Here is a 24,580-nt window from a genome sequence, read left to right as displayed (position 1 = left end):
CTCATACCTCCCCCAACTCTGCCCCACATTTCAGCATATCACCTACTTCCACAATCAGAATGTAATCCAGTGACTGCTAAAATGGACCTCTTCTGCTTAGAACTGTTCCTTCTATGCCCTTCTTTCCCTGGAAAATAGCTACTCCATTTTTTTTTTTTTTTTTTTTTTTTTTTTCCTTGCGGTGCTGGGGATTAAACCCAGAGCCTTGTGCTTGACAGGCAAGCACTCTACCAACTGAGCTATCTCCGCAGCCCCTGCTACTCCATTTTTTAAAGACTCAGATCCTATAGTCACATCCCACAAAAGACCTTTCCTGACCCACTTCCTTGCTTTGTGATATTTCTTTCAAAATATTCCAACAAACAGGACTAATATTTGCTAATTCAACAACTACTTACAGAATCCACACTGTGTTGGGCATCGTGCTAAAAGCTGGATTCATGACCCTATGCAAGCCCAGCAGAGGCTGTAGCTCTTAGGGCCTTCAGTCCACACAGCTTACATTAATAAAGGCTAATTTCCATTCATCATGTCCTGTTTGCTAGATGAGAAATCCTCTCTCCCCTATCAGTCTCAACAAGATGCTAAGAAACTGATGTTGCCTGTCAGACCGAGTCAAGAGGCATTCAGATGTTCATTTATTTTTGCTTTTATGACGCCATGTTTTAGGCTGCCACAATTGAGTCACTGGATTTTAAGAGGTAAGAACTGGGATAACCTTTATTTGTCCTATTATTTCCTAAGTTTTCTCCTCAAGCTCATCTCTGAAAAAGGCCAGACTAAGTGACTTCCTGGCAGTGACAAAGGAGAATCAGGATAGCCAAGCACAGATCAGGAAAGGATGTTCCAAATGGAGAAGTGTCCTAAGACTGAATGAAGGACCGAGGTGACACTGGGCGAGTTCCAGGGAAGACATTCTCACAGGGAAAAGCTACACTCCCAGCCTTGTAATTTCTCATTTTGAGACAGAATCTCGCTAAATTGCTGAGGTTGTCCTCGAACGCGTGATCCCCCTGCCTCCGCCTCCTGGTGTGCGGGGATTACAGATATGCCACTGCACCCAGCAAGAACCTGAGTTTTGTGGGGTTCCCCTGCAAAATTTCTACTCCTGCTTTACTTTTCATCTTCCCATTCCCAGTTCCTTTCACTGTCTACCCCACATAAGAATGATCCTGAACTTATGAGATCTTAAGGATAGGGATGGGCATGGTGTACACACCTGCAATCCCCTTGTTTTAGTCGCTTTGCTGCTGCTGCGACTAAAAGACCTCACAAGTGTGATTTTAGGAGGTGATGTTTATTTGGGGCTCACAGTTTCAGAAGCCTCAGTCCATTAAGAGCCGGCTTCATTCCGCGGGCTGAACATCCTGGCCAAAGAGTATGGTGGAGTCATCACGCCAGGGAGCAGAGGAAGTCTAAGCCCTGCTCACCGAATGCGCACCCCAGAAGCACACCCCAGCAAGCCACCTCCTCCAGCCACACCCCACCGCCTGCAGTTAGCATTAGTTCATCCCTGTCAGGGCCTGAATTTAGCGGTTGGATTACCCCTCTCATAACCCATCGTTTCTCTTCTCAGCCTTCTTGCTTTGTCTCGCACATGAGCTTTTGGGGACACCTCATAGGGAAACCATAACACCCAGGGACTTGGAGGCTGTGACACAAGGATGCAAATTCAAGGTCAGCCTTGCATTTTAGTCGGCTCCTTCACCACTGTGACCAAAAGGCCTAGCAAGAACAATTAGAGAGAAAAAGTTTATCTGGAGGCTCACATTCTCAGAGGTCTCAGTCCACAGAAGACCAGCTTCATTCTCTGGGGCTCCAGGTAAGGCAGAACATCTTGATGGAAGAGTGTGGCAGAGAAAAGCAACTGGGAACAGGGCACCAGCAAGGACAGGGACAGCTCTGCTCAGCAAGGACAGAACATAAATCCCAAAGGCACACCTCCAGGGACCCACTCTCCAGCCAACCCACCTGCCTGCAGCTACCACTTAGTTAATCCCCATTATGGGACTAACGCACTGATTAGCTGAAGGCTCTCATAACCTAATCATCGCACCTTTAAACTTTGTTGCATTGGGCTTTTGAGGGATACCTAATATTGAAACCATAACACCTGGGCAACTTAGCGACACCATGTCTGAAAAAGAGGAGAGAAAAATGACTGTGGATGTAGCTCAGTGGTAGAGTGCCCCTGGGTTCAATGCCTAGTACAAACAACTTCTTAAGGACGGATGATATACAGAAGGAATTTCAAGTACACTAAGCTCTGCGCAAAACAGGGAGAAGCTTAGGAAGTAGAGCAGTGAGAGTGAATTCCTGATAGATCAGAACGGCTTGGGCGTACTCAGTCAGCTGGACTCAAGAAACAAAAATTCACCAGGGCATGGAGGTGCTCACCCAATTCCAACTACTCCGAGGCCGAGGCAGCAGGATAGCAGGCTGGAGACCAGCCAGGGCAATTCAGCAAGACCCTGCCGGAAGACCAAAATTTTAAGAAAGGCCTGGGGGTGAAGACCAGTAACAGAGCACTTGCAATTTTGAAGACCCAAGTTCTGCAAAACAAAGTCCCCAGTCCTGCAAAACAAAACAAAAACAACAAAAAAGAGAGACAGAAATTCAATTTCACATAATTAAGTAAGAAGGCAAGTGTGTTGGGTTCTATACCTTGGGAAGATAGTGGTGTGGCTGGCCTCAGGCACAAGAGGATCCAGAGGAGCAAAAGGACACTATCAGATTATCAGCCCATTCTTTTTCCTTCTGTTTGCCCTCCCCTCGGTTGCTGGCTTTCTTATCTCCAAAGGCAGCAGTGTGCTCTTCATGCAGTGGGGGGACCTGACAAGGCTCAAGCCTTCAGGATCCCCATAGAAAATCCAAAGATGATTTTGAAAAATCCCAAGAATGATCACAAAGGTTTAGAATGGAACTAGTACCCAGTCTTCTTGGAAGTAGGAGTATTTAAAGATTGGTCAGCACTGGAGCACTGGGATCCCTGAAAGGAATGGGCAAGGAGGTGTAAAGAGTGGGGTGGGACAGTGGCTGAAATGAATTGGGGGGGGGGCAGGACAAAAATAGTTCATTTGATGAGAACAGAAACTTTGTAGCAGGGTATGAGGAGACCAGTTCTGAGTGTGAAGTGGGTCCAGATTGTACAGGTCCAATCTCCCATATGTAAAATGAAGCACCAACCATCCTGAAAAGCCCATGAAGGTGCACAGCTGATTCTCATTATTCATGGTCATTACACTCTATGAAGTCACTGCAAACACTGAATCAGACTGTGAACCGCTATACTGGGAGAAACAGCATTAGGTTCCTGTGAACCTCTGGTCACATCTTCATCAACCGATTAGTACATGACCTTGCTTTATGTGTTTCTGTTAAAATAAATACTTCATTGAATATATCTTGCTGGTTCATTGACATTAAGCTTGCAGGCAGCAGCACTGCGCTCAGGTCCAAAGGGAGAAACACAGCTATTTCCCTAAGGCACCTCTTGTCCTTTCTTGTGCTTAGGGAACTAGATAGCACTTCAGTACCAAGTTCACAGACCATGTTAAACAGCAAAACTGCCCACAGAAAGCACAAAAATGTGGCCCTAAGCATAGCATGGAAAGGATCCCTGCTTATAGGTCAAGTTGAGAGAGAAACGAAGTGAATCTTTGCAGGAAGGAGCTCAGTTGGGAACTTGCTGGTGGGCTGCATCTTTCACAGGGCCCAGCACACGTTCAGAAATGACTGGAAAGCCCTGGGAGTGTTGGCTCAGGGTTACAGACACATGTTAGCGAGTAGGCAACTTCAGAAATATGGAAGCTGTGGATACTTAGGATTGCTGTTCTTCCACTGCAGTGCATTTCACAGGGCAGGATGGAGGAGGGCGTGGGATTGCTGGGCCCAGGTGGGAGAAGCAGCAGGGCCACTGTGTCACTGAGGGCCTGCGCTGGGGAGGAGGGATGACACAGGCAGCAGGAAGGGTAAGATTTGATTTCCAGCAGGGCCTGAGGGGAGTAAGAGGACTAAGTTCAGCAGGAGGGCGGAGCCAGATTCTGGAGCCTAGACAGGGAGGGGCACCTGTGGAAAGGAATCTCACTCCAAGGGGCAGGGTAACAATTCCAAAATGAGTCTCTGCTTTTGTCAAATCACGTGTGTTCTTCATTTAAGATTTATTTATTTTTTAAATGTACATTCGTAACTTAAAAGTAATGGGGCCGGGTGCGGTGGGGCAAGCCCGTAATCCCAGTGGCTTGGGAAGCTGGGGCAGAAGGATCGCAAGTTCAAAGCCAGTCTCAACAACTTAGCAACATCATTTCTAAATAAAATATTTAAAAATAAAAGACTGGAGATATGGCTCAGTAGTTAAGTGCCCCTGAATTCAACCCCTGGTACCAAAAAATAAATAAATAAATAATGGGGGACTGGAGTTGTGGCTCAGTGGCAGAGCACTCATGCGTGAGGCACTGGGTTCAGTTCTCAGCACCACATATAAATAAATAAAATAAAAGCCCATTGACAACTAAAAATAAATAAATAAATAAATAAATAAATAAATAAATAGCGGGGGCTGGGTACAATGGCACTACCTATAATCCCAGTGACTGGGGATTCTGAGGTAGGATCTCAAGTTTGAGGTCAGCCTGGGCAACTTAGCAAGGCCCTGTTTTAAAATTTAAAAAGTGGGCAGTCTGGGGTCGTGGGGACACAAGAGGGTCAGGGAGGGGGGAGCTGGGGAGGTCCGGGGTTTCCTGAAGATCGCACTGGAAGATTTTATAAAAGAATTTTTGTGGGTGGGGGGATAGTAAACTTCCTGGGCCACTTGGGTCCCTCAGGAGTTTCTCTTTGGGCAAGTTTTTTTTTTCTTTTTAATATATAACTATAATATATATGAATATATAAACATAACTAATGTATGTGAGCATGAGGCGGACACGCCTGAGGTGCTGGGATCAGAGTCCTTCCCTGACCAGCAGCTCTTCCCCCAGTGTGGTCTCGGGGCAAAGGGGTGCTTCAAAGTCAGATGGAGTGGCCTTTGCAGTCAGATGGCTGTGAGCTACCTTCACTCAGAATTCATACCTGCCATTGGGAAGACCCCAACCTTTCCCATGCTGGGGCAGCCACTTAGCAGCTGCAGGAGAGGCCCCAGAAAGGCCCTCTTGGCATCATGGGATTCTCCCTGCCCCCTAGCCCCATCAGTGCTGTGCCTAGATGCTTCATCTCCTCTGCTACCCCTGATTGTTGATTGTGGTCCCTCTGGTGGCTTTGCATCTGGGTGTGAAAGACTTACAGGACTAAAGAGCTGACTTGGGTCAAAGGTGAGGCTCTGCCCAACGGGGCCCTAACTGTCCTCTCCCTGGCTGTCCCCTGGGCGCCCAGCCTTTACCCAAGTGTGTCCAGGGTTGGAGGAGCTGTACACAGGAGAGCTTACCTTTGGGTCGAGTTCCTAAATCAAAATCTCATCTCACCAGGGTGAATTTTAATTTAAAAACATAAAGAGACTTTTCTAACTTCAAAAAAAAAAAAAAAAAAAATTAAAAAAGTGGAGGGCCAGGGCTGGGGACATGCATCAGTGGGTCCATTCCCAACACAAAAACCAAACCAAACCCCAGTGAGTAATGGGTTCTGCTCTTGGTGCAGCGGTACCTAGTGCCTCTCCACTTCTGATCAACACCTCCTGATGACCACAGGTCCTACTGCATGTGCCAGGCACTGTTCTGGGTCCTTTCTACTTAGTTCATTTCTTTCTGGCAACCTGTGAGGTGTGATTAGACTGTTTCAGAGGGAGAAACTGAGGCAGAAGGAAGAAATTGCCCAGGGCCCAACAATGAGTCAATGCCTGTGTTCAACTACCAGGTGACACTAGTATTTTCGACTATGATTCACAAACTCTCTTTCAGCACATGGGTGCCAACCTGCTGCCCTCTCCCCACCACCCCCAGCATGGAGCTTTGCCAGTATTGCTCACTACTTTTCATCTAAAACACAATAATAAACTACCTAAATTTCTTAAAATAAAAAGATTTTTAGCTGCCCAAACCTACTTCAAACTAGCATACAAATCCCTAAATCCTGTTTCTTTTCTGAATAAACCTAACTAAATTCTTTATTACTATTTATGTATCTTGTGGTGCTGGAGATGGAACCCAGGGACTCCTGCATGCTAGGCAGTGCTCCAGCATTGAGCTATGCCCACAGCCCACTACAGTCTTCACTATTTTGTACTTTAAAATGCCAGTTTGGGTAGCCTCAGCTATCAGAAACTTATTTTTCTTTATTTAAAATAGTAACAGGTCTTTTTTTTTTTCCTCTTATACCAATACTGGGAATTAATTCCAGGGGTGCGCTCTGCCATGGAGCTACACCTCCAGCCCTTTTATTTTTCATCTTGCCAGGGTTTTATTAAGTTGCCCAGGCTGGCCTTAAACTTAGGAGTGTCCTGCCTTGGCCTCCAGAGGGGACAGGATTACAGGCATGTGAATATAAGGCTTTTGGCCTAAGCCACGCGTCTGATTTCCTCGTGTTTAAAGGGGTGACACCATCCACAGTTGAAACACAGCAGTTCTATCTATAAAACAATTGTAAAGTCCAAAATGAAACTGTTAAGTAAATGTGTTTCAATGAAAAATTGTGAACTTGCCTAGACCATCTACGCAAATATCTCGTTTGCTGCTTTTATTTTTGATTTCATTTTACTTCAATTCCCCAATACTACTGCCTTCCAAAGCGCAGTGTACAGGAGAGGCAGTCTCTGAGGAAAGCGGGAGAGATCTCATTCAGTCAACACATACTATTCTCACCAGCGCCCCGATGCTACACAGACTCATGAAGTTTTTATGAATGGATCTTGGGAGCTGTCCCCATCAGCAGTTTATCTAGGTTCAAGTACATGCCTGGCCACAGCAATGCGTCACTGGGCCAAGGCTCCAGGACAGCACTCGCTTCTTAACTCATGCTTTTCAAGGCTATTATTTTCTGGTTTGATTTCTTTTTTGGGAAGTAGGATCTCAGAACCACAGCACTGTGACTTATGAACTCCAAGCTTATCATCTTTGCCTTTTATACCCTTATTTATTTGGAAAGGCTGGGTGTCAAACAACCTGCCCCAGAGCCATCTCTGGGACTGACGTTTTTGAACAACTTGCTCTGCAGGGAACAGCTGGCCTGCTACTCCAGCCATGGCTGATTAGACTAGCGTGGCCATCTGACCTCGGTTAGTTAGGGAGTTTTGAGGAAAACTCTCTTAAACTGAGTTGGAGGAAAAGAAGAGGACCATACTGGTTTATATAGATGTGGTGCCCCGCTGGCTCCACAGGCTCAAATGATGCCACCTTTGTTTTACCTGCTGGCTCTTTCCCTTTGCAGGTAGGCTCTTCATGGTGGTAACAAGATGGCTGCTAGCAGATCCTGGCTCAAATATCACTAGTGTCAAGTCCGGGGACAATGAAAGGACACTTTCTCATGAGTTCTGGCATGTAATTGGCTTGGATTGGCAAGTGGGCCATCTCTGAAAGACTATGACCACTGAAAATGTTGGGTATGGCTACTTGAACCATTTGGAATAAGTTTGAAGGAGGTAATTTCCCTTTGGAAAATTACCACAAGAAGAAAGACTGAGTCTGGTGGACAAAACATCAGCCAGGCATGGTAGTAGCGCCTGCCTGTAATCCCAGTTACTCAGGAGGCTAAGGCAGAAGAATTCCAAGTTTGAGACCAACCTCAGCACATTTGTAAGGTCCTAAGCAACTTAGCCAGACTGTCTCAAAATAAACAATAAAAAGGGCTGGGGATGTGGCTCAGTGGTTAAACGCCCCTGGGGTTTAATCCATGTACTGTACAAAAAGCAAACAAAAAATCAAAAACTGTAACACCAGCTCCTACATGAGCCAGACAAGCAATATATAGGCTTGAAGGTAGCCAGAGAGGAGGCCGAGTGAGAATGGTCTCTAACAGGAACGCGTGGCTCAATGAAAGCATCAGACCCCTTCTCTGGAGGAAAACGGAACTTGAGGCTCAGAACTGAGCTCTTGGCAGTGGCAGCAAAAACAGAAAGACACGGAGCCTGGCTCAACCAGGGGCTTCTGGTCCTTGATTCTCTGAGGCTTGGCTCATCTGCCAAGTGTCCTTATCATGGTGCCCCATGTATCTCTCATGAAGAAGATCCACCATGGTGCCAGGTAACTGGGTCCAAAGGTCCTGACCAAGGCAGGGGAGGCGAAGAAAACAAAGAGGAAAAGAAACAAAAAGGCAACAGGAAGAACAGGAGAGAAAGGGGGTAGGACAGAAGGTGGTTGGTGGAGTGCAGGGTGCTACCACCCCAAGTGCTCTAGAGCGCTCCACTCCGAGAAGCCAGAGGCATTGCTGCCTACAGTCATCACAGGAGTTTCTTTTCTCTTTTGTTGCTGGGGATTGAACCCAGGGGTGCTTAACCACTGAACCACACCCCCAGCCCTTTTAATCTTTTATTTTGAGACAGGGTCTTGCTAACTTGCTTAGGGCCTCACTAAAATGCTGAGGCTGGCCTTGAACTTATGATCCTCCTGCCTCAGCCTCTCTAGTTGCTGGGATGACAGGAATGGGCCATGCTCCTGGTTCTTTCTTTTCTTTTTTTTTGGTGGTAACTGGGGATTGAATCAGAACCACTGAGCTACGCCCCTTCCCTTTTTTTTGGTATCGTGGATTGAACTCAGGGGCACTCAACCACTGAGCCACATCCCCAGCCCTATTTTGTATTTTATTTAGAAACAGGGTCTCACTAAGTTGCTTAGAACCTCGTTTTGCTGAGGCTGGCTTTGAACTTGAGACCTCCTGTCTCAGCCTCCCGAGCCTCTGGGATTACAGGTGTGCCACCATGCCCACCCCCTCCCCACTATCACTTTTTATTTTGATTTTGAGATAGGATCTCACTTAAGTTGCCCAGGAGAGGCTTGAACTTGTGATCATCCTGCCTCAGTCTCCCAACTAGCTGTGATTATAGGCATTCGCAATCAGGCTCCTGATGAGGGTTCCAAGCAGCTAGATGAATAGACCCATCCACAATCCACTCGGCTTTCTGGTGCTGAGGATTGTTTCCAGGGTTTGTCACAAGCTAAGTACACTACCACTGAGCTCCACCCCAGCCCCAGTTTCCTTTTAAGGGAACTCTCAAGTCGTGAATACTTACTGCCAGGAGTTGAGGGCCTATAGTCTTTCACTGGGCGGCATTAAGCCCAACCCCATCGGGGTTCTCTACTAAGAAGCGAAAATGGCTGTAGAAAGGGGACATCCAGTTCCAGCTGCACATCCCCCCTCCGGGGTCATGTCCTCTCTCTGGGCTGTGCCCTCCTGCTCGTCTTGCATCAACTTCATAAGCTTGCATAAACTCCAGAATGGCCACTTGGAGCCTCCTCTGTACCTGTCTACTTCAGTCCCTGAGGCTAACCCTGCAACTATCTCCTTTTGAGTCTCTTGGTTTTAGTTTGGAAGAAAGTTCACCTTTCCGCGGGAAGCTGTACAAGTCCTGTCAGTGGAGACACTGAACTAATCAGCCATCCATTCTTGCCTCAAATTGCTAGGGCAAGAGGTGGGCCAGGGGGATGGTGCCACAGAGGTGGTGACTCATCTCCAGTGGAGGCGTGGTCAGTAGGAAATGCCCATGGGCAACTCGTTTCTTCCTGATATAATTGGGTGAATCAGGTAGGTGGGTCACAAATATCTTTACCTACTGTAGTAATTTCTTAGGGCTGTCCTAACAAAGCACCACAAACAGCGTAGCTTAAAACAACAGAGATTTGTCATCATGCAGTTCTGGAGTCTTGAAGTCCAAAATCATGCTGCTGGCAGAGCCATGATTCTTCTGAAGCCTGTAGGGGCGTCCTTCCTGGTCTCTTCTCAGCTTCTGGGGATTCACTGACAGTCTTTGGCATTCCTTGCTATATCACCCCGATCTATTGCCTTTTGTATGTTTGTCTTCACAAGCCACTTTTTCCCCCCAGTACAAGGAACTGAACCCAGGGGTGCTTTGCCACTGAGCTACATCCCCAGTTCTTTTTTGTAGTTGTTGTTTTGAGACAATATCCCACTAAGTTGCTGAGGCTGGCCTCAAACTTGTGATCCTTCTGCCTCAGCGGTTCAGGAATCGCTACCACCTCAGGCACATGCCTTCTTCTTTTAAGGACACCAGTCATATTGAAGCAGGGGCCCACCCCACTCCAATGTGAACTCGACTTAATGAATTACACCTGGAATGACCCAGTTTCCTTCTTCCTTCCTTCCTCCCTCTGTAGTACTGGGAATTGAACCCAGGGGCATTTCACTACTGAGCCAAATTCCGGCCCTCTTTCTATTTTTAATTTTGAGGCAGAGTCTTAGTAAGTTGCTGAGGCTGGCCGAGAACTTGCAATCCTCCTGACTCAGCCTCCCTCCCAAATAGTTGAGATTACAGGCATGTGACACCTTGCCTGGCTGCAATGACCCTGTTTCTAAATAAGGGCGCAATGTGAGGAACTGGGGATTAGGACTTCAACATATCTTTTTTTGGGGAGGATGCAGTTCTATCCTTAATACAGAACTATGTTGGTCATAGAGACTATTTTCTCACAAACCACATAAAACCTCAACACTATAGTAGATCTCCCAAATGTAGATGCTCTACCACTGAGCTACATCCGGAGCCCTGAGGTTTGTCTGTTTGTTTTTAGTTGTAGACGGACAAAAATACCCTCATTTTATTTTTTATGTAATACTGAGTATTGAACCCAGTGTGTCACACGCGCTAGGTGAGCACTCTACCACTGAGCCACAACCCCAGCCCCCAAGGCCTAGGTGTTAATTTTTATTTTTGAGACAGTCTTACTAAATTGCCTGGGCAGGCCTGGAACTTGAGATCTTTCTGCCTTGGCCTCCAGAGTAACTGGGATTACAGGCGTGCTCCACCTTGCCTGGTTTAGGTAGAATTTTTTGTTCCTATTTTGGTGGTAAGAAAACAAGCCCAGGGGCTGGGGTATAGCTCGGTGTAGAGCAATTGCTTGGCATGTACAGGGCCCTGGGTTCAATCCCCAGCACGTGTTTCAGGAAAACAAGACCACTTTCCCTCTTTGTTTTTCTCGGCAGTTTCCCTGTTTCCTCCCATTTTCTTGTCTTGACCAGAGTCACAGTTCTCTTCTGTGACTTTAATCATTTCATTCTGTGTGAAAATCCTTGATGAATCCCCATGTCCCAGACTAGCAGTTTTCTATTAGATTCTCCAAGGAGAACCCTTTAAGGAAGCTCTGTACAGATTTTATCAATACCCACATTTATATCAATTTATGCTTTTTTATTGAGTAAGTGGGTATTTTATGAAGATAAATTTTTTTAACTAATCCAAATGAGTAGAGCCAGATGTGGTGGTACATCCCTACTGTTGCAGCTATTGAGGAGGCTGAGAGACCAGCCTGAGCAACACACTGAAATCCCATCTCCAAACCAAACCAAACCAGATTAATAACATTTACTTATTATAAAGTTTGTAAGAACAAAGAAACTGTGTGGATAAAACGAAAGCTTTGAAATTTGGCAGTGAAATGTAGATGAAAATTAACATTAGAGTTCCTCAGCATCAATAGTTAATATCTGCATTTTATTATAAAGAAAATTCTGATTTGTGCACATAGTCATAAATGTTTCCCATATTATATTCAATGTGATCTTTTAAAAGTGCAAACCTGACCACCATGTCATCAGCTCTAAAATGCCATCCTCCTCAAGATGCATTATTGTTTTACATATAGCCCAGAAAGGAAGAAACAAAGAAAAGTCAAACTTTGATTTTAAACATATAAGAATATAAAGAGAAAGCATATCTCACAGTCATTAGGATATGGTCTGCCACCACCTCTGCTGCTCAAAAGCCAACGACTCTTCCCTCAGCTTCAGACAGTGCTCCTGATGATGTTCTGGGAAGTCTCACTACCTGCTCTTCCGTGCTCCAGCTGGGCTGGATAGCTTCCCTCTCTTCCAGTCTTCCAGGTCTGGGGTCAAGCTTCACTCTCTCTGGAGATCCTTCCCCAAGGCCCCTGAGCAAGGTCACATCCTGCCCTAACACAGTCTGGAGCACTGCCCCCCACTGCCTGGATTGAACCAGGGCCCCCTACTGTATGCTGGGTGAGCAACATTTCCAGCCCTCTGGGATATCTTCTTTTAATTTTTTGGTACTGGGGATTGTACCCAGAGGTACTCAAACACTGAACCACATCCCCAGCCCCCCGCCTTTTTTTTTTTTGAGACAGGGTCACTAAGTTGCTTAGAGCCTCGCTAAATTGCTGAGGCTGGCTTGAACTTGTGGTCCTCTTGCCTCAGCCTCCCTAGCTGCTGGGATTACAGGTGTGTGCCACTGCTACTGACCTTATTTTTTAGTTTGAGACAAGGTCTAGCTAAATTATTTAGAGACTCACTAAGTTGCCAAGACTGGTCTCAATCTTGCCATCTTCCTGCCTAAATCTCCTGAGTTGCTAGGATTACAGGTGTGACTGGCTGGGGTAGCTTCTTGATAGTATTTACCATGGTGGATGTCTGAGCCTGGTTTATGTTTACCTAATGAGTATCCATCTCCTCCACTGGACAAGCTATATGAGGGCACAGATAACGGACTTTTGCTTCCAACCATATCCTCAGTGCTTGGCATACACCTGGTAGCACCTGGTACATAGCAGACACTCAAACATTAGTTGAATCTACTGGGGATGTAGCTCAGTGATGGAATATGCACTTAGTTAACATGCACAGGGTCCTGGGTTCAATTCCCAGTACCACCACACACACACAAAAAAATCAGTCAAGTGAATGAGTTATGAGTGAAATCAATCTTCTAAAAATAATTCATGTTGCTGATTTTAGATACTTTTCAATTCTAAAAATCCAAAAGATCCATAAATGTGAGAGTGATAAGACTTTTGTGTCAAGAGCTGAATCATGGGGTTGGCAATATAGCTCAGTTGGTCAAGTGCTTGCTTTTCATGCACAAGGCCCGAGGTTCAATTCCCCGGCACCACAAAAAAAAAAAAAAAAAAAAAAAGAGCTGAATCATTTGAATCATTAGCCACATCCACCAAATTCTTTTCTCCCTATCACAAATGCCAAATTTATACCAAAATCACTGAAAATTCCTTAGTATGTGTAAACATTCTTCCTAGCTTGATATTATGATCTCAGAGTGGTCGCTGTGTTTTTCTGAATGGTCAGTGTTCCACAACCGTGTGCCACACTGGAGTGTCTGAACCTGCCATGATCTGCAGGCTTGCTCTCTTCTCCAATTACACCTGCTTTGTACCAGCAGGAATTCAGAGAGGGCCAGTCAGAGTTCAGTGTTCCCAAACAATGAAACACTTGTTTTTTTTGGTGTTGTTGTGAAACACTTGTCTTTTTTTTTGTTGTTGTTGGTACTAGGGATTGAACTCATGGGCACACTACCACTGAGCTCCAACCCCAATTCTTATTTTCATTTTGCAATAAGGCCTTGCTAAATTGCTGAGGCTGGCCTTGAACTTGTGATCCTCCTGCCTCAGCCTCCCAAGACAGTGGGATTATAGGTGCACCAAAGAACCACATCCCAGCCCTTTTTTATTTTTTGTTTAGAGACAGGATCTTGCTAAGTTACCTAGAGCTTCACTAAATTGCTGAGGCTGGCTTTGAACTTTCCATCCTCATGCCTCAGTCTCCCAAATTACTGGGATTATCGTATGTACCACGGCACCCAGCCATAATCTGATTTTTAAAAAACCTATAGTGTAGGTTTTTAATTTTATAGAGAAATATTAAAAACCTTCCTCATAAGTTCATAAGTAAGAAATGAATGGATGACTTTCATTTTGAAATTTCAGTGGAACTCTCAGTCAACACAATAAGGCAAGGATAAAGAAGACATGAGGATTAGAGAAAGAAAAAATAAGTCATTATCCAGAGATGACATGAATATATCATAGAAAACCCAAAAGAATCAACAGGTAATGTAGCAAGATCATTAGACAAAAGGAAACTTACTAGAAACAAAAATCAAATGTGTTTTGCCAGGTGTGGTGGTATACAACTATAATTCCAGCTACTCAGAAGGCGGAGGCAGGAGGATCAGAAGTTCAAGGCCAGCTTGGGCAATTTAGCGAGACCCTGTGTAAAAATAAAAATGGTTGAGGATGTAGCTGAGGGGTAGAACACCACTGGGTTCAATCCATAGTTTAAAAAGAATGAGTATTGATTGCTAGCTATGAACAGAAGATACAATTTTGAGAGGCAATATTGTTTATAATAGGAAAAAAAAATACCTAAAAGTCTAAAAAAGTAAATACGAATATGTGCTTACTACAGTGTAAGAGATAGTTGAGCAAAATTAAACAATATCTAAGAGCTTAGTAGTAGAGCACTTGCCTAGTATTTATGGGGCCCTGGGTTCCCTCACCAGTCCTGTTAAACAACCAAACAAACAAAAAAAGGCTATAGCTGGGCATGGTGGCTCACTGTGATCCCAGTGACTTGGGAGGCTAAGGAGGGAGAATTGCCAAATTTGAGGCCAGCCTTGGCAACTTAGTGAGACCCTGTCACCCTGTCTCAAAAACGAAACAAAACAAAACAAAACAAAACCAAAAAAAAAAAAAAAAAAAAGAAAAAGAAAGAAAAGAAAAGAAAAGAAAAAGGGGCTGGGGAGGTGCTCATTGGTACTGCACTTGCTTATCATGCAAAAGGCCCTAGGCTCCGCCTCAGTACCCCAAAAAGTAAAACAACAAAAAACTTAAAACGTTCTAAAAGGGAGGTTTTGTTACATTTGTGGATTGGAAAGTGAACGCTGCCATACATCAGTTCACCACCACTTAATCTATACATTCATAGCAATTCCAATCAAAACAACAAGTATCTTGGTTTTGGAGGGGGTGCTGTGGATCACACCTAGGGTCTTGTGCATCGTAGGCAGGCACTGTACCACTCACTAGCTATACCCCAGCCCTTTACTTTAGAGAGAGAACTGCTGAATTCCCCAGGCTAGTCTTGAATTTGGGATCTTCTTGCCTCAGTCTCCCAAATGCCTGGGATTACAGAGTAGCCGAGATGAGGTGTGTACAACAGCACCCAGCAACAAGAGATATTTTTGTGGAAAAGTAAGCTATGAATAAGTAGGGGATAGCTCTGTGGTAGAGTGCTTGCTTGGCACTTGTGAGGCCCTGGGCTGCAGCCCCAGAACCACACACACACACAAACTAAATAAAGTAATGCAGTTGTGAGATGATTAAAGGTTTCCTATGACATTCTCATGGGAAAGGTGGAGTTGGGCTTCTTTGTTACTGGTATTAGGCAAACATCTCTTTGGTATTTCTTTGGTTTCACTGATATGTACTAGGGATACTGTTGGGTGTTTTCTGAAGAGTGTTCCAGAGTCTTGGTCCCTGGATCTTCAGGTCAAAGAGCGTTCTGCTGTCACATGCCTTTAGTAAAAGTGTCCTACTGCATTCTCATAGGAAGGGAATTCGTAATGCACAGTAAGATTTTGAAGGCTCTGAGAAATTCCAGAGAAAAGAAGCAATTATAATTTGTTTCATTTAGTATTCTCCTATCTTCCTTGATCATGAAACTTCCCTTCGAGAAACACTGGCGTGGAGTGATTTATATATATATATATATATATATATATATATATATATATATATATATATATGTATGTATGTATTTCTTCTTCTTGCCCTATCTGTGAAGTAGCCAGGGGCTGAATTGTTTATTATATGGATGAAGAAATGGGTGGCTAAGCAAGTGAAGATTCACAGAGCTATTTTACAGAGCTATTTGATGCAAACTCAATTTTTCTAAAGAAAAAAAATTCCAGTTCTTTTTCTTATATCAAACACTACTTTCATATGAAATGCCATTTTAGAGATGGAATAAACCTTAGTGAGCTCCTAGACTAGTAATCTTATTATGTGGATGAGGTAACTGGGGACCAGACAAATTAAGTGCCTAGCCCCAGGTCAAGAGCTTGCAGACTAGCAAGAGGAATGAAAGGATTCATGACTCAGTGACTCCCAATTAAGTGCTCTACTGCCCCACATAATTATGAAGCAAATCTGTGTCAGTGTAGGGTGAGACCAAATTGACTGCCCAGATTGGGCAGGTGCTCATAGGTGCTGAATGACTTACCTGGAAAGAGAGAATACTGGAGCTCTGCCCAGGTGTCATGTAATTTTGAAATGAAGGATCCACTTGGTGACTGGGTTATGATATAGCAAAGTACTGACTATTGTTTTTTTTAAGAGTTTAATCGCTTTACTTGTATCGTGTCATTCTTCTCTTCCTCACTTCGAATGGATTTAAAGTTTCTGATTAAAAGTGATTTCACAACTCTAATTAGGTGCATCCTGGAGTGTCACAGGGTTGGGAATAATTTTTCCAAAGTGTGTCAGACATGAGAAATAGAAGAAGAATAATGCAGTTTATTATTACACACACCTGGCCTAACCTGCAGGGCAGGGAAGGGCATGTTTACGGCAGTTGCTGCTGTCAGGAAGTGCAGGTGAAGATGCGAAGGAGGAAAACCAAAACACACCTTGAGGAGGGGAGCCTGGAAGGTCCTCAGAAGCAGTGAAGAAGGGCAGAGAGGAGGCGGGACCAAGAGACAGACAAAAAGAGCTGGAAGGAGGAGGGTAAGTCAAGGCACAAAACACGGGAAGAAGAAAATAAGTGTGCACAAGTCTCATACTGGCTTTTGGACATTGAAAGGAGCGGCAGCAGTTTTTCCTATGTGGAAACATTTGGGCTGTGGCTGGTGGCCAGTGGTCAGAGTGGACATCGTGGCTTGAAAATCTGTAGGCTTCCGCCCGTGGGCAACGGCCCCTTAGGGACAAGGAAAAAGCAGGCAGAAGCAAACAAGGCATATATGCCTTCTCCATACCCTCCGCTTCACTCTCTAGGTGGCTTTTGGGGACCTTTTTTGTGAGTGTGAATGCAGTGGTGGTGGCTGGAGCAGAGTATGATTTTGGGATTCCAGGGTCCCCTACGAAAATACTGACTTCAAGCTGATTGCACCCCATCTAGCTCCCAGTGTGTGCACTCTAGTGTTTATTTAATGTGGTTTCAAGTTGCTTGAGAAAATCTGTTAAAAGCAATCTTCCGCGGGGCATGGTGGGGCACGCCTGTAATCCCTGTGGCTCAGAAGAGGAATGAAAGTTCGAGAACGGTCTCAGCAATTTAGGGAGGCCCTAAGCAACTTAGTGAGACCCTGTCTCTAAATAAAATATAAAAAGGGCTGGGGATGTGGCTCAGTGGTTAAGTGCCCCTGGGTTCAATCCTTGGTAGCAAAACCAAAACAAAACTAAATTAAAAAAAGCAATCCTTCAATTTCTCAAAAGTAATCACCTATTCTGAGTCCAGTGGTGCACGCCTGTAATCCCAGCAATTTGGTAGACTGAGGCAGGTGGATCACAAATTTGAGGCCAGCCTCTGCAACTTAGCAAGATCCTGTCTCAAAATAAAAAATAAATAGGGCTGCGGATGTAGCTGGGTGGTTGAGCACCCCTGGGGTCAATTGCCCCAGCACTGCAGGAAGAAATAAAAAGGAAAGAAAGGAAAGTCATTACCTACAATTAATAAAACTACAAGGGGGCCAGGCATGGTAGGTGCACACCTAGAATCACAGTGACTAGGGAGGCTGAAGCAGGAGGACTGCAAGTTTGAGGACAGCCTCGGCAAGATCCTGCATCAAAATAAGAAATATAAAGGACTAGGAATGTAGCTGGGTGCTGAAGTGTCCCTGGGTTCAATCTCCAGTACCAAATAAAAATATTAATTAATTAAAAAAAAGGAAACAGTAAAGCGGGGGGGAGGGGGGATGTAGATCCTAAAACTAAAAATTTTACGAGTAATCATTACTCCATTTTTTAATTAATACCTCAGTTTCTAGACTAGAATTATTTTCTGCCCACTGAACAGCAGTGTTGGGGATCTACCTGTGGATGCTGCCCAACATTTAAGACAGGAGGCAGAGGTGGCACTGGTAAAACAGGGAAGCTGACCCGGAGAGCAGGGCTATTGATACCTTCACTGGATGTTCTTTTGTGCGTGTGGTACCGGGGATTGAACTCAGGGTGCTCGATCACTGATTTTCACCCACAGCCCTTTTTATATTTTTATTCTGAAACAGGGTCTCGCTAAGTTATCCAGATTGGCCTCAAATTTGCCATCCTCCTGCTTCAGCTTCCCCAGGTGCTGGGATTACAGGTGTGCACCGCCTCGCCCAGCTCATTTAAAATCTTTATTACTTTTCTCTGGTTATACAAATAAATAAATGCCTATTGTGGAAAATTCAGCTCTTTCAGAAATATGAATGCAGAAAGTGAAAGCAAGCACTCTGTCCCTGAGAATGAATCACTTGTTTTTCCCTCTAATGTTTATTTGAAACTTCAATAACATTTATTTAAAATAACTTTTTTTCTTAAATGGGACCATATTATGTCTAACAGCAACTTGCTTTTCTTTCTAAAAATTTTATTTGGTCAACTGAGTAAATAGAAACCTACCACATTGTTTTTAAAAGATTGCATAGTATCCTATGGTATGAATGAATCACAGTTTTTTAACCACATTTCCACTAATGGAAAGATGTTTTTACAATTAATTTTCTTTGGTGAGCATTCTTTTTCGCATATCCTTGTGTGTGTGAAAGCACTTTTGGACATAAAATCCTAGAAATGGATTTGCAGGGTCTAAGGGCGCATGCATTAACATTTTTATTAGACTGCATTTAAATTTTAAATTTCCACAATCGTCTGTAGTTTGAAATGGCACTAGCACAGTTCTTTGTTGTCTCTCAAGCAGCCCTCAGCAAGCCTAGCTTTAATTCCTTAGTCAGAAGTCACTGAAATGATGGTTTCCTGCCACAGGCTGGCATGTGACCTTAGGTGTTTTTAGTTAGCACTTCAAAACCATTTGCACTAGGGCTGGGATGCTGAAGTCGCCTAGCATGTGTGAGGCCGGGGGTTTCACTCCCAGTACCAAGAAGAAAAAGAAAATCATTTGCGATTTTTAGTGGTGGAGGGGCTTGATTCTTTCTTTTTTTCCTCAGAATGACATTAGCTTCAGAAATATTTTTAGATTTCTGAGCTTCGTTTTTTGTTTTTGTTGTTTTTTAATGGTATCAGGGATTAAACAAGGGTGCCCAACCACTGAGCCACATCCTCAGCCCTTTTTTATTCTGAGACAGGGTCTTCCCTAAATTGCTGAGGCTGGCTTTGAACTTGCAGCCTCCTGGGCTGCTGGGGTTACAGGAGCGCACCACTACGCCAGGCATGTTTTCAGAGTTCTGAGTAGGATTAAGTAAAACAGATGAAACAAAACTAACTTATCGTCCAGTTCTTACTTCTTCCATCGGCTGGACTGTGCATTACATGTTGGTGTCCTTGGGAGGGTCCCTGCGTTATAAGCTGCAAAAGGCCACACCTGCCAATAGCGTACAGTTAGTTCCTAAAACTTTTCCAATATTAAACCTAAGTCATCAGTTTTGGCTACCTTAAGTCACACTTCCATTTGTAGAGGACAAAGAAGACAAAATTACTTTCTTTTAGGGGTGCTGAAGATCAAACCCAGGGTCTCCCTCATGCTTGGTAAGTGCTCTCTCCTCCAGCTACATTCCCAGAACCAGATGAAATTAACAGTGATTTTTTGCTTCCTATGGAATATATATACATATATATATATATATATATATATATATATACACACACACACATATATATTTATTTATATATTTAGTACTGGGGATTGAACCGAAGGGCATTCTACCAGAGTGGAATCCCCTGCCCTTTTTAAATTTTGAGACAGGGTCTTCCTAAATTGCCCACGCTGAACTTGAACTTGTAATCCTCCTTCCTCAATCTTTAGAATACCTGGAATTATAGGCATGCACTACCATGCTCATTTTGGATAATAGATTTTAAAGTGTCTGTACTATTTATTAACTTGGCGATTACTAATGAACTTAGTGTTTAAAAAAAACCACACACACAAAAGTTGAACCATTTAATTGTTTATATAAATCAAATACTGTATTATCTCTACCAGATTATATGTTTCATGAGAGGAGGGACTTGGTTTTGTTCACTGATAGTTCCCTAGCTTCTAGAATAGTACTTGGCATATAAAATATGTACCAAGAGGTGTTTGGTACATATGTGTTGAATGGATAACACAGTCTTTGAAGCCAGAAATATCCTACATTTTGTGTCACTATAATAAATGCCAATTTGTTGCTTAAAATTAAGGAAAAACAAATCCTCATTCAGGGACAGAATATAATAATTTCTTAGAAGCTCTGTGTAAAATATTCCTGGTCTATATAATATCCAAGATTGTTTCTTGACAATATACGATGAAGCTACTAGTTTTCAAAGAATTGAAATTCAATATAAGAATATACACACACCCTCACACACACAATTAAAAACTAGAATAAGTGGGTGAATTTCATTTTTTCTTTTTTTGTATCACTGATTAAACACAGGGGTGCTTAACTTCTGAGTTAAATCCCAAGAAATTTTTATTCTTCCTTTTGGGACAGGGTCTCGCTAAGTTGCTGGGATTATAGGTGCGTGCCACTGGGCTGGGCTAAATATTTGATTTAGAAAGCAGTGCATTGTTTTTTCTTGGTACTGGGAATTGAACACAGGCACAGTACCTCTGAGCCACATCCCCAGCCCCATTTTACTTTTTAATTTTAGACAGAGTCTCGCTAAATTACTTAGGACCTTACTAAATTGTTGAGGCTGGTCTCCAATTCGCAATCCTCCTGTTTCAGCCTCCAAGTTGCTGGAATTACAGGTATTTGCTACACCAGCTGGTTTTTCTAAGATTTGAAGATCATTATTGTAAATATTTGAGAATTAAACTTCTTGGTCTCAAGCTGGGGAGGCACTGGGGTTTGAATTCAGGGGCTCCATATTTTATTTAGAGACAGGGTCTCACTGAGTTGCTTAGCACCTCACTTTTGCTGAGGCTGGCTTTGAACTTGTGATCCTCCTGCCTCAGTCTCCCGAGCTGCTGGGGAAAGTCACTTTTTTTTTACAAAGCAAAAAATGCTCATGAAAATCAACATGGCAACAAATTGTTAATAGAGAATGCTCTAAAAGCATAAAAGTGTACTTTTATTGTTGCTTATACAAGAAATAAGGCAAAGAAGATATTTACATATTATATTTATATTCTGGACTAGTCTAACGTTATTCACACAAATACGACACAAATGAGATAGTTCTCCTCAATTACGTATGACATGGATGAGATAGTTGCCCTCAAATTCGTGTCAAATGTGCAGTTATTTGGATTTAAAGCCAACAACAACAACAACCAAAGCAGGGAAAGAGAGACCAAAAAAAGAGAAAGAAATCTTCAAAAAGACAAGGTCCATCTAGACTCAGGGCTTATATTGGATAATAAACAGTTTGTGGAATAAAGTCAGAAGAGAAGGGAGAGAAATGTACAAGTAACAATTTTAGGAAGTCCATTTTGTAAAATAGTCTAATTCTAGTTGTTTAGTACTTATTTATGTCAGACCACCTCTTACTGAATGTTGAGTTTCCTGTACTCAGACTTGGAAAAATTATCTTGTGGTTTGAAAATAGTATATTCTCAAGATAGTTGACTGAAAAGTATATTTTTGGCTTGCTTTTTTTTTTTTTTAACAACAAATTCTACTTTAAAATGAGGGTGAAATTAACCAAATTTGAGCTTAACTCTCATCGGTAGAACTATGGGAGATTTATGCACTGTGCTTGATAAAGATAATGGATCAGATTTTCTTTTTGGGGGGGTTATCAAGGATTGTATACAGGGGTGAATAACCACTGGGCAACATCCTCAGCCCTTTTCAAATATTTTATTTAGAGACAGGGTCTTGCTAAGTTGCTGAGGCTGGCTTTGAACTTTCCATCCTCCTGCATCAGCCTCCACAGTTGCTGAGATTATAGGCATGTGCCACCATGCCCAGCTAAGGATCAGATTTTCAAAAGCATTTTATGCATAAATCATTGACAGAAAGAAGAGGGCCTGAAATAAAGAAGAGTTTTTGATCTGTTAACAATTTTTTTCAAAATTTAATTTTAAAATTAATTTTTTTTTTTTTTTAAATTAAAGAATGTTGGGAAACCAGGTGAGGTGACACATGCCTATGATCCCAGTGACTCAGGAAGGTTGAGGCAGGAGAATGGCAAGAGTTCCAGGCCAGCCTGTCCAACTTAGCAAGACCCTGTCTCCAAAAAAAAAAAAAGGAAAAGAAAAAGAAAAATTGGGGGAGTAAAGGGGAAACTTTCATAAAACAGAGTAGAGGAAGGAATGTGCTCAAGTTAAAGAACAAAATCTGAAGAATACCAACAACAGAAGCATTCTGGAAGAAAATAAATGCCAGTAGACCTCCCAAGAAGTTACTAAAATTAAAAGATAAACAGATACTCAACTCTTTGAGGCTTACAACATCAGTGTACAGCATACTTGTGATACCAGACACTCAAGGAAAAAGAAATCCTCAAAACAAAGATTTTAAAGAGTTTGGAAATAACTATAAAGTAAAAATTTGAACATTCTAATTTACTTGCAATAAATAAAAACAGAAATCATGTAGAATTAGAAGATACTACATTTTTGATCATTCATCTCAGAAAGTGAAGAATTGTTACGATCATAGATCTTAAAGTCAGTGGAAAAGTCAATGATCCTTCTACAAATATTCAGAAAAGGGTACATTTCAATATTTAATAAATCCTGAATTAAGTGTGTAAAAAATATGTGAAGAGAATTTTAAAAATCAAAAACATGAGAGGCTGATATTATGCTTGTAATATTTCTAAATCTTATTTAAAAATAAATGTGAACATTATTCCTTCTATTTTAAAAGATATACGAAAAATCACTCTTGTTCGGGGGCTTCTAGAAAAACTTATAGCATACACAGTATCCACCCCCCCAAAAAAATAATATATATATATATATTTCTAAATTTGTTCAGGGATGATCATCTCTCCAAGCGCAAGGTGCATGAAGGGCTCAGGGACAGTCCAGGAAGCAGACACACTCGGGCCGCTGATTCGTGAGCGGCCATCCGAGAGCCCCCTCCCACGGCTGAGGGCCGTGAACAGGCCGGGGTCACTCTACTCCGGCGATAACACGGTCCCCTTCTTATTGTTGAGAAGCAGATGTCATTAGGGTGGGGCCGACGCGCGGAGCAGCCCCAACACTTGCTACCACCCCCGCCCCCCGCACACTTTCAATGGGATCGACGGGCTCCGAAGAGGTAAGGGGAGCGCTCCAGTCGCCCGTTCCCGCCGGCGTGGAGTCTCGGCGCGGCCGTGGCGCTCGGGGAGGCCGCCGGAGACGTTAACAGAGTCCCCGTAACCAAGTCCTACCCGCCGCAGGGACCGTCCCTCTCCCCTCCCCTGCCGGCTCCTCCTCGGGACACTCGGCCGGGTCTTTCTTTCCCTCCTTCCCACGCTGAGGTGAGGCGGCACGCAAGCCCGGGACGCCTGTTTTTCCCTGCGTGCGGAGGGAACGCTGCGGGTAGGAAGCCGGGGAGGCGGGAAGGGAGCGGGCGGCATTGTGGGCAGGCAGAGAAGGCTCGCCGGGGAGGAGCCGGGCTGGGGGAGAGCAGGGACACGAGGGCCGTCGGCCGAGGTGAAGAGGGAAATCTCTGACTCGGGGCTGGGACCGGACGCTTCCGGCGGGCCACGGTCGCTCTCGGCCTGGCGCGGCCCACCTTCCGGGCCCCTGCCGGGCCGGGTAGGGGGTTAGGAGAGAGGGTAAACCGCGGCTCGCACTTGCCTGAGAGCGGGTGACCAATAATTGATAATAGTCTTTGCTAGGCGCCGGGCCTTGTCCTACGATTTCGAACAGTGTCTCCGGCAACCACGACGCCATCTTGGGACGCCACCGCCGTCGCTAAGACAACCAGGAAGGGGCGGGGCTTGATTGGGGTCAGGAGGCCAAAGCCCTAGTTTAAACCGAACCACGCTTTCGAGCTGGCTGGCGTGTTTCTAACTCGAGGAGACCGTTCCTTCTTCCAAGGGTCACAAGGAACCCTGGTCCGTGAAATTTCCACGTCCAGGTCTTGGGTGACCCGAAGGGGAATTAGTTCCTGCTACCACAGAGGGGAGGGGGTGACCCCGGCGGAGGGATATCAAGCGGAGTCCCACAGTCCCCTTCCTGGTCCCTCGAAGGGATCGGGAGGAGATCGGAGGCCGCTGGGAGAGTCGAGCCGAGGCCTGGGGAGGGAGGGGCGATGTGATGGCCCGCGAGTAGGCAGCGGGACCGGTCCCGCGGACGCGCTTGCGAGCCGGACCGAGGGGCAAAGTAGTTCCCGGAGGGTGTTGGAACGGGCGGGGAGAGAGGCGGCGCGGGCGGAGGCGCACGCCGGGCGCGGTGCTGCGGCTCAGCTGATAATTGAAGGGACCCGAGGAGCCGCCGCCGCCGCCGCCGCCGCCGGGGGGGGGTGGGGGGAGCGAGTGGAAGTTACTGCCGCGCCACCGAGTCCGGACCGGAGACTTTGGGGCCTAACTAGGTAATTGGGGCGCAGTTCTGAGCGGCAGGGGCAGGCTTGGGGGGAGGGGGCCGTGCTGCGGGG

The 24,580-nt window shown here is 44.5% G+C and overlaps 2 protein-coding genes across 3 annotated transcripts in view; one reads left to right on the top strand and one right to left on the bottom strand.

Annotated features, from left to right (window-relative positions):
- Positions 1 to 24,005, bottom strand: part of FBXO36 (F-box protein 36) — a 90,255-nt gene extending 66,250 nt beyond the window's left edge. The window contains exon 1 of the mRNA XM_079132655.1: positions 23,782 to 24,005. Coding sequence (XP_078988781.1) covers positions 23,782 to 23,877 — 96 coding nt within the window. The 5' untranslated portion in view covers positions 23,878 to 24,005. The remainder of the gene's footprint in view (positions 1 to 23,781) is intronic.
- A 352-nt stretch (positions 24,006 to 24,357) lies between these two features.
- Positions 24,358 to 24,580, top strand: part of TRIP12 (thyroid hormone receptor interactor 12) — a 149,370-nt gene continuing 149,147 nt past the window's right edge. The window contains exon 1 of one of the 2 annotated variants that reach the window (XM_079132605.1): positions 24,358 to 24,517. The gene's annotated coding sequence lies outside the window, so the exon portion shown is untranslated. The remainder of the gene's footprint in view (positions 24,518 to 24,580) is intronic. The other variant, XM_079132604.1, reaches the window with a different exon arrangement.

This window comes from Sciurus vulgaris (genome assembly GCF_902686455.1).
Source record: "Sciurus vulgaris genome assembly, chromosome: 3".
Lineage (NCBI taxonomy): Eukaryota > Metazoa > Chordata > Mammalia > Rodentia > Sciuridae > Sciurus > Sciurus vulgaris.
This window is presented reverse-complemented; position numbering and strand designations above follow the sequence as displayed.